Below are 13387 nucleotides of genomic sequence, written 5' to 3' on the forward strand. Positions count from 1 at the left end.
ACAAGGCTTTATTTAGGGCTCTAATCATGTAAATAAGGGTTTCTTTTTCTCTGCTTCTCCATCTTTCCCCACACCTTCTCTCTATCTCTATTTCTATCTTTCTCTCCCCTTTACTCATCTGATCCCTTCCTATGCTGACTTTATTTTCAGGTAGGATGCATTCCATTCCCATGGTCTCAGGATGGTTAGAGGAAGATCCCAGAGCTACATGGTTTCTTGTTGACCTTTAATGATGAAGCAATTCATTACTTAAAGTTTGTAAACTGCATCTTGGCCAGACTTGTATCATCCTTGAACTACACTTGCTTTCCCAACATCCATTTGCCACTTTCCCTTTTTGAACTGTTGCCAGCATTTCCCATCAACATTTTATGAGTAGATTTGGCAGTATCCCTAGAAATAGATTCTGATTGACTCAAGCCTATTGACAGATACATCAACTATATTATGATGATTGGTTCAAGGATAATCCAAGTTTGGACAAACAGGACCAAGACTCAATTTCTGAAATTTGAACAATGACTTACTTTAACACTAGAGGTGTTAAATGTAGTCCTTGATTGGTAGTAGAAAAATTCTATTACATTTTTGTCTGAATTTTAGAGAATTTTGATTTAGTGTGCATAAAGGGTTAAATGGGTAGGATAAATAATTAGTGGATTCGCACACATATTCTTAATGTGCCAATTCCAAACTTGCTTAGTGAAGATTTTCAGACACTAAAGATCAGGGCTATACTTAGAAAATTCAACAATATGTTATAATTAGAATATGTTTTAAGTTATTTATTTAATCCTTAAACAATAAGCATTGCTGTTATTGCTTAAAATGACAGTACCTCATTCAGTATCCTTTTCATATCCTACCCTGATATACATTACTGTGAATAACTAATGCATTTTGTAGTATCTATGAAGAAACTTAATTATCTCAGAAAAATTATGAGCATTATTGTCCAAAACATTGGGGTAAATGGTTATAATCTACATTAAACTGAATTTATATAGAATATATATAGATATTATATATTTATAATATAGAATTATATATTTAGATTTTCCAAATACTGATTTACCAGACTCAGTGAGACTGCTCAATCAATATTTGGAAAATCTAAGTGTATATTATGTATTTTAAAAAATAAATAAATCATTATAACATGAATATCTTCTCAATGATTTAAATATATCTTTTTTAATTTTCTAAAAATCATAACAATTTTTCTAAAAACATAACAACATCCATGAGAACAACTTCATAAGTCACAATCTCTTAGAAAGCAGGCCTGTCTTTCTTGCTTTAACACTGGTGTACATCTCAACTCTTTTTGTAGGCTTCATGCCTGTTGTTAATTTATTATGGAAATGCAGCAGGAGAGTGTCATCTTGCTTTGCAAGTACATTATTCTGCGTATTAAGAAGAAAATTAATGTAGTTAGGCCAGGCACAATGGCTCATGCCTATAATCCCAGTACTTTGGGAGACAAGCAGGAGGATCGCTTGAGCCCAGGAATTTGAAACTAGCTCTGGCAACAGAGTGAGATCCTGTCTCTTCAACAAGATTTCAAAGTTAGCTGGGTGTAGTGTCATGTGCCTGTAGCCCTAGCTACTTGGAAGGCTGAAGCAAAAGGATCACTTGAGCCCAGGAGGTTGAGGTAAGACATGTCTACGCTTTTTTCTTTTTTTAAGTAGTTATTTGATAACAAAGATATTTCTTAATATTTACGTAACATTTTACAATATACAAAAAAATTAATCCAGTTATGGCAGCTCATACTTACAATCCTAACACCTTGGGAGGCTGAGACAGGAGGACCACTGGATCTAGGGAGCTCAAAAACAGCCTGGGCAACTAAGTGAGACCCTGTGGCTACAAAAATATATACTTTTTAAATTAGTCTAGTGTGGTGGCACCCATGTGCAGTCCTAGCTACTTGGGAGGCTGAGGTAGGAGAATTGCTTCAGCTTAGGAGTTTGAGGCTGCAGGGAGCTATGATAAAGCCATTTGCACTGTAGCCCTGATCACAGAGCAAAACCTTGTCTCAAAAAATACATGACGCAACATATAACACAAAAAGTGAAAAACAAAGAATTGATACACATATCATACTTTGATTCTCACAACTATTTAAGGTGATAAAGGTATAGCTCTCTGTTGTAGATTCAGACATAGAGGTTTGCAGTGAGAGATGACATACGAGAGGGCATGGAGCTAGCATGGGGATTGTCAGTTCCTTGAGGGCAGGACAGTGGCTGGAATGTATTGGGGGCTCTGAATATATATTGAATTAATTAATTATTTAAATCTGGGCTTAAATATGGTCTTTTACAAGTCTAGTGTCTCTTACAACTACACTATTATTGTGGTGTTCTTCACATATCTTAACAAATAGAGCCCATAATCAATTTGTTGGGCTCAGAATAAATGGCAGAAACAAAACAAAACAAAACAAAAATCTCCTCGAGTGCTTCTTCATTCCTGCTTTGAGGACATTGGTTTATTATTGTTTTCTGATTTTCCCACCTTGTTTAACTGGTAATCAGTTTAGGAGGCTCTCAATCTACAGGATTTTGAAGAGCATATGTCCCTAACAGACAAATCCTTAATGTATTCAGATTTTTTTCTGTACATATTTCTTCAACATATTTTCTCTTTTGTATGTTCTTGCTGTCAAGAGAAAAGCAGTTGAGATAAAATATGACTATTGAGCCCAGAGGTCTGGACACAAAAAAACAGAGCCCACAAGTTGTAGTTCCTAGCAAATAGATACAAATTTAACAAATTATAAAGAGAGTGTTTTCTTTAGAACCCTAATGCTGAGACTGGAGGCAGGAATAAGATGTAGCCCAAGGCTTTCATCCCACCACAGGTAGCTTAACTACTTCTGTTTCATCCCACGTGGTCCAACAAGGCCTGACAAACCGCATTGCAGTACAAGAAGCATCTCCCGGGCGATGATGCGTATAGACAGAGGGATTTTTTAGTCAATTGCAGGAATTAGGCTTTAATGCTTTATACTAAAAGACTTTATATCCTATATAGCTGCCTGCTATTCACTGAATCTTGGCAGGCAGTGAGACTGCTGAAGCTGAAATCAGGAAGCGATGTTAAGCAGATTTTCATGGATGTACAAAAATGCTTTATTTATAAAGCTACTTTTCTGTGTAGCAGTTCAAAATGGTTTCTTTTTCTAATCTCTCATTTTGGTCAACTCTCAGTCTTTATCAAAATTACTTCCCAAACATGCTGCTAAAGAGCCACAGAAGAAAATAATGCTCACTTCATCAAAAGTCAACATTTTTGAAAAGAATAATCCTACATACATCAATTTAGGAGATTAAAAATGATCACGGTCTTTACAAAAACTGTAAAATACAGAGAATGACATTAAATACTTTACCATTATTTGGAAGCTCTAGAAGGCTACAGGCATCATTTTTGGTTCTAGCTTTTGGCAAAGAGATCAGTTTTGCAACGAGTGATGCAGAGATGGGCTGCACTAACAGAGAGGTGAGGTTTGATCGGCTTTGCCTAAAACTTCCATCTGTATTCAAAAGACAAAAGAAGAGAATCCTTAGTAAACAGAAATTTAAAACACTTAAGGAAAATTATCTGTAATAAGTATTTAAATTATGACTGGTAAGTTTATATTCATTCATTTATTTACTCCTTAGTTATACCCTGTTTACTTATTAACACGATTTGAGATACTCAGTAAAAATTTAGTCCAAATGCAATGACATATCCTAGTTAAAGATGGCAGATTGCACATATGCACTTACCTACATTGTCCCATAAAACTCCACTAAAATGATGACAAAATAATGAAAAAGCATAAATGTACAGGGGCCAGGAGAATAGATAGTAATACGATTCTAGTTGGAAAGCAGATATGTAAGTGTCAGTGATGTAGGACATGAGGGGGGAACCTAAAACCTAAGTTCTTAGTAGGGAAGATGGGAATGCTGTTTGTACTACTGAACAAAGAAAGGGTTAGAAATTGTCAACACCAGGTATTTACTAAAGTAGGGCTGCAAAAGAGACCAGAAACAGGAGGATTTTATGAAATTCTGATTGTGAAATGGCTTGTCCTCTGGAATTCTCACACACCCAGTCAGTGTGGGTGCCTGTTCCTTCTCCACTTCAGCAGAAAACTGAGAGTTAGAGTCTGAACAGGGAGACACCAAATACAATGAGCAACATTACACTTCAAAGCGGATGGTGTTGGCCAGGTGCGGTGTTTCATGTCTGTAATCCCAGCACTTGGGGAGGCCAAGGCGGGTGGATCACTTGAGGTCAGGATTTCAAGACCAGCCTGGCCAACAAGGTGAAACCCCATGTTTAATAAATGTATAAAAATTAGCTGGGTCTGGTGGTGCACTTCTGCAATCTCAGCTACTTGGGAGGCTGGGACAGGAGAATAGCTTGAACTCAGAAGGCAGAGGTTGCAATGAGTCAAGCCATGCCACTTGCACTCCAACCTGGGTGACAGAGTGAGACTCGGTCACGGAAAAAAAAAAAAAAAAAAAGATCTTGTTGTGATTGCCAGGACTCCTCAGATGTTTTCTCTTTTGGCATATAGAAACCTTCTCTCCAGGTAGGGCAATAGAAGATTTACTCTTAGCAAATATGATGACATCAATAGAAAATATCTAAAAATACCAAAAATAGGTCCATTACCTACAAACAACTTACCCACAACATCCTACATTGAAATTTATCAGTCAATAAATCCCAGTCATATACTGAACTTCAAATCAACTTAATTTTGTTATTCTTAAGTAAGAGATCTCAGCCAAGGACAATCCTAGGCTGACCCCTGGGCACAGACCTAGTGAGGATGACGGCAGATGGTCAGCAGAGCTGGGGAGGGAGGTCTCTATGAAGACCAAATGAATGAGAATACCAGATGTGTGCTAACATATTGAGAGAATATTTACAGTAAGAGCAGAGTGTTAGGGTTTGAAGAGTGTCTAGCTATAAAGAAAAATAAGAAACCTATAAAGCGAGACAATTGTTAGCTTAAAGGGACCAAAAGTTGTATAAGAAGAAATTTAATCATTGAACAATATGTATAATATTTACATAGTCATAATAATATAAATAATGACTGTTGATTTAACACAAAATTTATCCTTTTTAGGAAAAAGGAGAAAAGGGAAAAAGTCAGGCTGTGATGTACATGAATACTTGTGAAAGTTAAGTCTTTATCTCTCAAAGTGGTAAGTCAATATAATGGATAAAACTGAAAAACAAACTCAAACACATAACTGAGCAAAAGGAAGGTAAACATAAAAGGTAAGTAACTACTAAAGAGGTTAAAAACAATTACATATTTGCCCTGGGGAGTTAAAGAGAGGAGAGAAGAGACACAGGGAAGAGAAGGAGAAGGTGACATTTTTATAAATTAAGCCTGTAGAAATATTTGACTATTTAAATGAACTAAATGCGTCTATAACTTCAAAAAACAAAAAATAAATAAAAATAAGAGAAAACAGTTATAATAACACAAGTACAAAAAAGTGTATGAATAGAATAGAGATAATGGAGAAAACAAACTATGCTTAAGGAAATAACTAATACTTACTCAGTTTATGTATTTTCACTGACTCACAAAAGGAAATACACAACAGAATGACTCTATCAGGCAGCCGGTGATGTTTTCAGATGCAGTGCTATATTTTTCAGAACTTTTATTAGGGAAAACAACTGCTAACGGGTTTTCTCAGAATTTAATTTGATGGGACTTCAGAGGGTGCAGAGCTCAATGATACTGGTATCCAGGCTACAGCAGGAGTAGATTATAAATGAGAAAATATGTTACAGGAGTGTTTCCTTAATTTATCATCTGGAAGACAAGGCTAAACTGCTATATTTAGCTTAGGCCTATGGCAGCCACGGAAGTCATGGCTTTGAAGAAAAAATAATAAAGATTTAAGCTTAGAATCCATTTTGTTATATAAGAGCAGTGCTGGCCTCATAATTTCATTGCTCCCTTATATAGATCTACGTAACAGTGCATCTGGACCACAGTGTAGGTCATTATTTCCCAACAGTTTTCATATTCATGGAACCACAAGTGGCTATATAATTTGCAGGACCCACAGTGAAATGACAATGTGGGACCCCTTGTTCAAAAAGTGTGAAGAATTTCAATATGGCAGTAGGAGAGCACTAAATCAAGTGTGGGGCCCTTCGGAGAGGGGACTCTGTGAGACTGCACAGGTGGCATGTCAAGGTATCCGTCCCTGCATAATTTATGTAGAAGATGCTAGTAGTTGTACAACCTATTGAGGTAAACCAAAGGTATTTTCAGACTATAGGAGGCTGCTCTCAGCCAAAAGTGATGAGCCTCAAGACTCCTACTGTTCCAGGCTGCACTGGAGGACAAACTGATTCATGTTTCAAAGCAGAGACAATGTCTGAACAGACTAGCTGGGAAACTCTGGGATAGCCATCTGGTTTTTCCAGTATGTATTTTATCTCTCAGTCATTACTTTTGGAGCTTTTAAAGTGCATGGGGTAATGAAATAATATTGATGTGCCATGTGCTGTCTATCATTCTGAAGTTTTCATGAAGGCGGGAACTTCTTAAGATGCTGTATGATTGCACCTCTCCCCAATTCAAACACCAAACTCTAGCTTGCTATTCAAGGCCCTTCACAATCTCGAACCCTATTCTTCAATATTATTTCTTATCAGTTTTATTCATGCATCTTAAGCAAAAACTTAAGCTATACCCTTGCCCACTCCATGAGCTACATCCCCCATGTTTTTGCTTAAGCCGTTCCTCTTACTTCACTTGTTTTTCTCACGTATCACATACGTATAAAATACTCAATTCCTTCAAAGCCCAACTTATAAGTCATCTTCTATGTGAAGCTTTCTCTGGCACCCTCAGCTCTGTGTGCTATATCTGCACCTTTTTTTCAGTTAACATTATCACTATATAAAATCACTTCGTTTATTCCCTCTGAACTATAAATTCTTGAAAGCAAGGACCAAGTCACTTACATCATTGTATGATACGCAATGCCTAGCACTTTGTCAGGTACATAACAGGAGTTCAATAATTAATGGTAGAAAAAAGAATCAACAATTATTTGAAAAATAATCTTAATACCTATGTCTTAATGGTTTTCTGAGTCCTGACAAAATAGAGCTGGGGTACAATTGAATAATAAATTATAATTCTATGCTTGCTATATAGTTATGCTTTCTCCTTGGCTTACTAATACTTTCCCCCAGCAGACATATTAAATAAACTTTCAAAACCCATCTATCTCTAGCAATTCACTGATTATCTTTGCCCTAAAATTAACTTTTGTAGATAAAAAGTCTTTAAATAAATAAAATCATCTCTAAGATATATTTATGTTAATAAAAATCAATAACTGTGTTCCATTTTTCTCTAGAATACTCTATTAAGCTTATGAAGCAATGCATTTAAATGTTAAATATGAGTGAACCCTAAACCATAATTGAACATACCCAAATCTTTGATTTTTTTGTGCTGCATGACTAACAGACTTACATTAGTTTTGAAATATCTAAAGTAAGTCCTTCATTAATTTTTTACCTTCAGCTTAATGGAACTTTGACAAACAGTTCACTTCTGAGAGCAGATACTAAAAGCAGGACTTAAAGGACACTAAGATTAAATTATAGACAGAAGTTTAAAAAAAAAAAAAAAAAAAACCTATGTCTATTGTAGAACAGCTGAGAGAAGAGTTTTATTTTCTTACATTATTAAGAGGTTCTGAACAAAGCTAAATACATGTACTATTTTTATTCAGTGATATTTTAAAGCATATTTATGAACTATAAGAATTCATTAGATATGAGATGAGAATTAAGTAGATTATGTGCCTGGAAAGAAAGAGTACCATACAACAAAAAAGACTGTGACATTACATTTTAGCATTTTAACTTTTAGATTACAGCATTTATATCATACTCTGAATCTTGTTTCTGCTTCATAAAGACTGAGGGAGACTAAATTTTATTTTAGTAGCTAGCTAATTCTCTGTTCACATTATGCACTCTTTGCAATCCAGATAAAGACTAAAACAGACCCATTATATCAATAATTCAACCCCTGATTCAATGCTACATGCACATAGTATAATGAGGAAATTGGATAAACGAAGTCCTAAGTCTGACTTCATCATTGACTCACTGTTTGAAATGTCACAAATAAATAATTTCACTATGGTACTATTGTCATTTCATCTACAATTCCTGAACTACCAAGGTGACACCAAATTGTCTTCATTGCTGAAATAAAAATAATATATTAGTTCAGAGACCTAGAGCCGAAGTTACTGTGGGTGAAATTTAGAAGAAATTAGCATTAAAAGAAGTAAGATGTGTTCTAATTGTACTTCCTTAATTCTATGTCATGCTTTTTCAAACTTTTGATGCCCACTTCAATCTCATCTAGTTGGCTGTGTAAAGAAAACATGCTCTCTTAGTAGCCAGTATATATATATTATTTTTTTGATATGTGTGACAAGATGGGATACTTTTAAACCTAATTGAAAAGTCAGTGTTGGCTAGGCATGGTGGCTCACACCTGTAATCCCAGCACTTTGAGAGGTCGAGGAGGGGGGATCACCTGAGGTCAGGAGATAGAGAACAGCCTGGCCAACATGGTGAAAACCCATCTCTACTGAAATTACAACAATTAGCTGGGTGTGGTGGCACACACCTGTAGTCCCAGCTATTCAGGATGAGGCTGAGGCAGGACAATTGCTTGAACCTGGGAGGCGGAGGTTGCAGTGAGCTGAGATTGCACCACTGCACTCCACTCTGGGTGACAGAGTGAGACTCCATCTCAAAATAAATAAATAAAGAAAGAAAGAAAAGAAAAGCCAGTGTATACAAGTGCCAATTACCCAAACAGCATCAGGGAAGATAAACCTTCAGAGATTAGAAATATCACATACTGAGAGGAAGGCCCTGAGAGGTTAGATAACATAAATATGTGCTGGTTAAATAAAAGAGGGCCTGGTGTGTTTTAATGATGATGGTGAATGAGAAGAATAGCACAACTTCAATATTTAAGAGTACACATAACTCAACCCTGTGCACCTTGTGTGTGTGTGTGTGTGTGTGAACATGAGATTCTCGCTCCTCACTCAATGTCGCATAGATCCTTTCTATTCAATGTGTAGTCCTCAGACAAGCAGCATCTGCATGAGCTGGCACTTACTAGGAATGCAGAATCCCAGGTCCCACCCCAAGTCTTCTGAATGAGAATCTGTAGTCTATCAAGATCCCCAGGTGCTTTGTATGCACATTAGATCAGCACTGGCCTAAATCATTACATAGTTATCCCTTGGCACCTGCCAGCAATCGGTTCTGGGAGCCGTTGTGGATATCAAATTCTGCATATGCTCAAATCCCTTATATAAATTGGCCTAGTATTTTCATATAACCTACCCACATTTTCTCATATACTTTAAAGCATTTCTAAATTACTTATATTACCTAATACAATGTCTACACATCACTTAATTCACATGAATTCAACATAGTACTCATCATGGAGAAAATTCAAGTTTTGCGTTTTGGAACTTTGTGGGAATTTTTTTTTTCCCAAATACTTTCAATCTGCAGTTAGTTGGATCCATGGATGTGAAACACCTGGATATGGAAATCCAATGGTATTTTTTATAGTACAATTTATATAATTTTAAAATGACTAATATATAAAAAGAAGAATGAAAAGAATAAAAACTATATTTGCCTACCTTCCCCCAAATTAACTGTATCAGTAAACCACAAATCAACATTCTCAGTCTCCTTCAAAATGATTAACATGTCTTTTTATAAGCTATTTCTAAATAACAAATTTTGAAATGGACACAGAAGAAGTCCTAGCCAAAGCAATCAGACAAGAGAAAGAAATAAAGGACACCCAAACTGTTAAAAAGGAAGCCAACTGTCGCCCTTTGTGGGTGACATGATCATATAAGTAGGAGACCCTAAAGACTCATTCAAAAAGCTCATAAAACTGGTAAATGAATTCAGCAAAGTTTCAGGATAAAAAATAAATTTACACAAATCAGTAGCCCTGCTATACACCAACAGCAACCAAGCTGAGAATCAAGTCAAGAACTTAACCCCTTTTACAATAGCTGCAAAGCAAATTAAATACTTAGGAATTACTTAACCAAGGAGGAGAAAGGCCTCTACAAGAAAATCTACAAAACACTGCTGAAAGACAATGACACAAACAAATGGAAACACATCCCATGATCATGGATGGGTAGAATCAATATTGTGAAAATGATCATACTGCCAAAAACAATTTACAAATTCAATGTAATTTTGATCAAAATACCAACAACATTATTAATAGAACTAGAAAAAAATCCTAAAATTCATATGGAACCAAAAAGAGCCTGAAGAGCCAACACAAGACTAAGCAAAAAGAGCAAATCTGGAGGCATTACCTTACCTGACTTCCAACTATGCTGTAAGGCCATAGTCACCAAAACAGCATGATACTGGTATTAAAACAGGCATATAGATCAATGGAACAGAATAGAAAACCCAGAAATAAAGCCAAATACTTACAGTCAATCAATCTTCAACAAAGTAAACAAAAACAAAAAGTGGCGAAGGACACCCTATTCAACAAATGGTGCTGAGGTAAGTGGCAAGCCACATGTAGAATAACAAAACTGGGTTCTCATCCCTCATCTTATACAAAAATTAACTCAAGATGAACCAAAGACTTAAATCTAAGACGTGAGACCATAAAAATTCTAGAAGATAATATTGGAGAAAACCCTTTTAGACACTGGCTTAGGCAAAACCTTCATGACCAAGAATCCAAAAGCAAATGTAAGAAAAACAAAGATAAATAGGTAGAACTTAATTAAACGAAAATACTTCAGTACAGCAAAAGAAACAGTCAGCAGAGTGAACAGACAACCCACCGAGTGGGAGAAAATATTTGCAATCTATGGATCTGACGAAGTACAAATATCCAGAATCTATAAGGAACCAAAATCATCAAAAAACAAAACAAAACAAAACAAAAACACAACAAACACAAGAAAAACAAAAACAATCCCATCAAAAAGTGGGCTAACAACATGAAAAAATATTTCTCAAAAGAAGATATACAAATGGCCAATAAACATATGAAAAAATGCTCAACATCACTAATGATAATGGAATTGCAAACCAAAACCACAGTGTGATGCCATCTTGCTTCTGCAAGGATGGCCATAATCAAAAAATTAAAAACAAATAATAGATGTTGGCATGGATGTGGTGAAAAGGGAACACTTGTACACTGCTGGTGGGAATGTAAACTAGTACAACCACTATGGAAAACAGTATGGACATTCCTTAAAGAACTAAAAATAGATTTACCATTTTGTCCAGCAACCCCACTTCTGAGTATCCACCCAGAGGAAAATAGTAATTATACAAAAAATAAAATAAAAAATACTTGCACACGCACGTTTATAGCCACACAATTCACAATTGCAAAAACATGGAACCAGCCCAAATGCGCATCAGTCAACAAGAAAATGTGGTATATGTATACCATGGAATATTACTCAACCATAAAAAAGAACACAATAATGGCATTTGCAGCAACCAGGATGGAATTGGAGACCATTATTCTAAGTTAAGTCACTCAGGAATGGAAAACCAAGCATCATCTGTTCTTACTCATAAGTAATAGCTAAGCTATGAGGACACAAAGGCATAAGGAACATACAGTGGACTTTGGGGACTTGAGGGAAAGGATGGGAGGGGGTGAGGGATAAAAGACTACACATTGGGTACAATGTGCACTGCTTGGGTGATGGGTACACCAAAATCTCAGAAATCACCACTAAAGAACTTATTCATGTAACCAAACACCACTGGTTCCCCCAAAACCTATCCAAATAAAAATAAATACATAAATAAATGAATCATAAGATGGTCAGAGAGCATTTGGTTTTGTTTTTGTCCTTTCCTCAGAAATAAACTTGGTAGTGCAAAGATAAAAATTGCATTTATAACACTTCATTTCAGTCACAATTAAATATGACAACAGCTAAGTGATTTGACTTACATTTTTCATTTCTTGGATTTTAACTATTACAATTTATTATAATAAAAGACTGACAAACTAAAAGTATTAATACTGTGGACTTACCAGAGAACCAAACAATCAGAGCTGAAAAAAATGGAGATTTTAAAACACAGTTTCTGCTGCACTTTTATGAATCATTTGAACAAACTGGTATCACCGATGTTATCCTGGAATATTGTATTTGACTTTCTCCAGAGGGCTGCCACTTTGACAGAAATCAGACCTTTAAATAACTGGCACAAATGTTTTTTCATTTTTATTTTAGCTCACTAAATTTACAGTTATTTTTCTGAAATGACCAGTACACTAAACCGGTTAGTCATTTTGTTGTCCTTGTGAATATAGCTGATCATTATTATTTCAGTATCTTACCGCCCACTGGTTATAAATATTACCATTTTCCATCGATCCTAGTCAAAGTCAGCAGAGTATTGTTTAGATTATTATTTAAAATGGAAACTGACTTTAAAAATGCTTTGTGCTATGCATTATTCTCAGAGTAAAAGGAAGGGGATCAGTGACAATTTTCTGATGACTTAATTACTGAAGTTTAAATGAGTAGTTTTGTTTTGTCTAATTGTAAGCCTAAAATTCATGATTCACGATATAAAATTTGAAACTACGAAATTGTAAAAATAAAGACACAGATGTTCACAACTTCTCATTTCATTGGTCCGGCCCTAAATAAAAACATCTTGCTATGCTCCCTAGTAAATATCATAACACTTTAATACTTAACTAATGTGTCATAACAACAGTTATATTTACATTTACACTAAAGGGAATAGAAAGCAATATACTCATTTGTAAGCAAAATATGCATTCTGATACTAAAAGAATATATAGATTATGCAGAGTATAATTTTACTTTTTAAAAAGTACTAAACAGGTAAAGACTTTGTTAATATTAATGTGGGTCTTCCTTTCCAATTAGCTTATCCATAGATATTAATCATCAGTAGGAAACAGGCTCAAAAAAGGTTAGAAAACTTTCCCCATGATTAAAATTATTTTTATGTTTAGACACATAAACTCAACATTTATATTGGTTAGATACAATTATTTGGGGACAAAGGACTATAATATATAAATTACCATCATTCTCTTCACTCCAACAAATATGTTTAAATATGTATAAAATTTTGGCTACGCAGTTTTGGAATTTGTGCTAAACTTCACAGTCAATTAAAGGATAATTTTTATTTTATATTAAAATGTTTTGATTAATGTGTAGTTAAGCAAGGTGTTAAACTAGATTTTGGCCATTATACAGGACAT

General features: G+C 35.1%; 1 protein-coding gene across 1 annotated transcript in view; it reads right to left on the minus strand.

Annotated features, from left to right (window-relative positions):
• NAALADL2 (N-acetylated alpha-linked acidic dipeptidase like 2) overlaps window positions 1-13387 on the minus strand; it is a 978063-nt gene that overhangs the window by 376076 nt on the left and 588600 nt on the right. Inside the window, exon 6 of the mRNA XM_023184822.1 lies at window positions 3401-3544. Within this exon, the coding sequence (XP_023040590.1) occupies window positions 3401-3544 (144 nt within the window). The remainder of the gene's footprint in view (window positions 1-3400; window positions 3545-13387) is intronic.

This window comes from Piliocolobus tephrosceles, chromosome 2, assembly GCF_002776525.5.
Source record: "Piliocolobus tephrosceles isolate RC106 chromosome 2, ASM277652v3, whole genome shotgun sequence".
Taxonomy (NCBI): Eukaryota; Metazoa; Chordata; class Mammalia; order Primates; family Cercopithecidae; genus Piliocolobus; species Piliocolobus tephrosceles.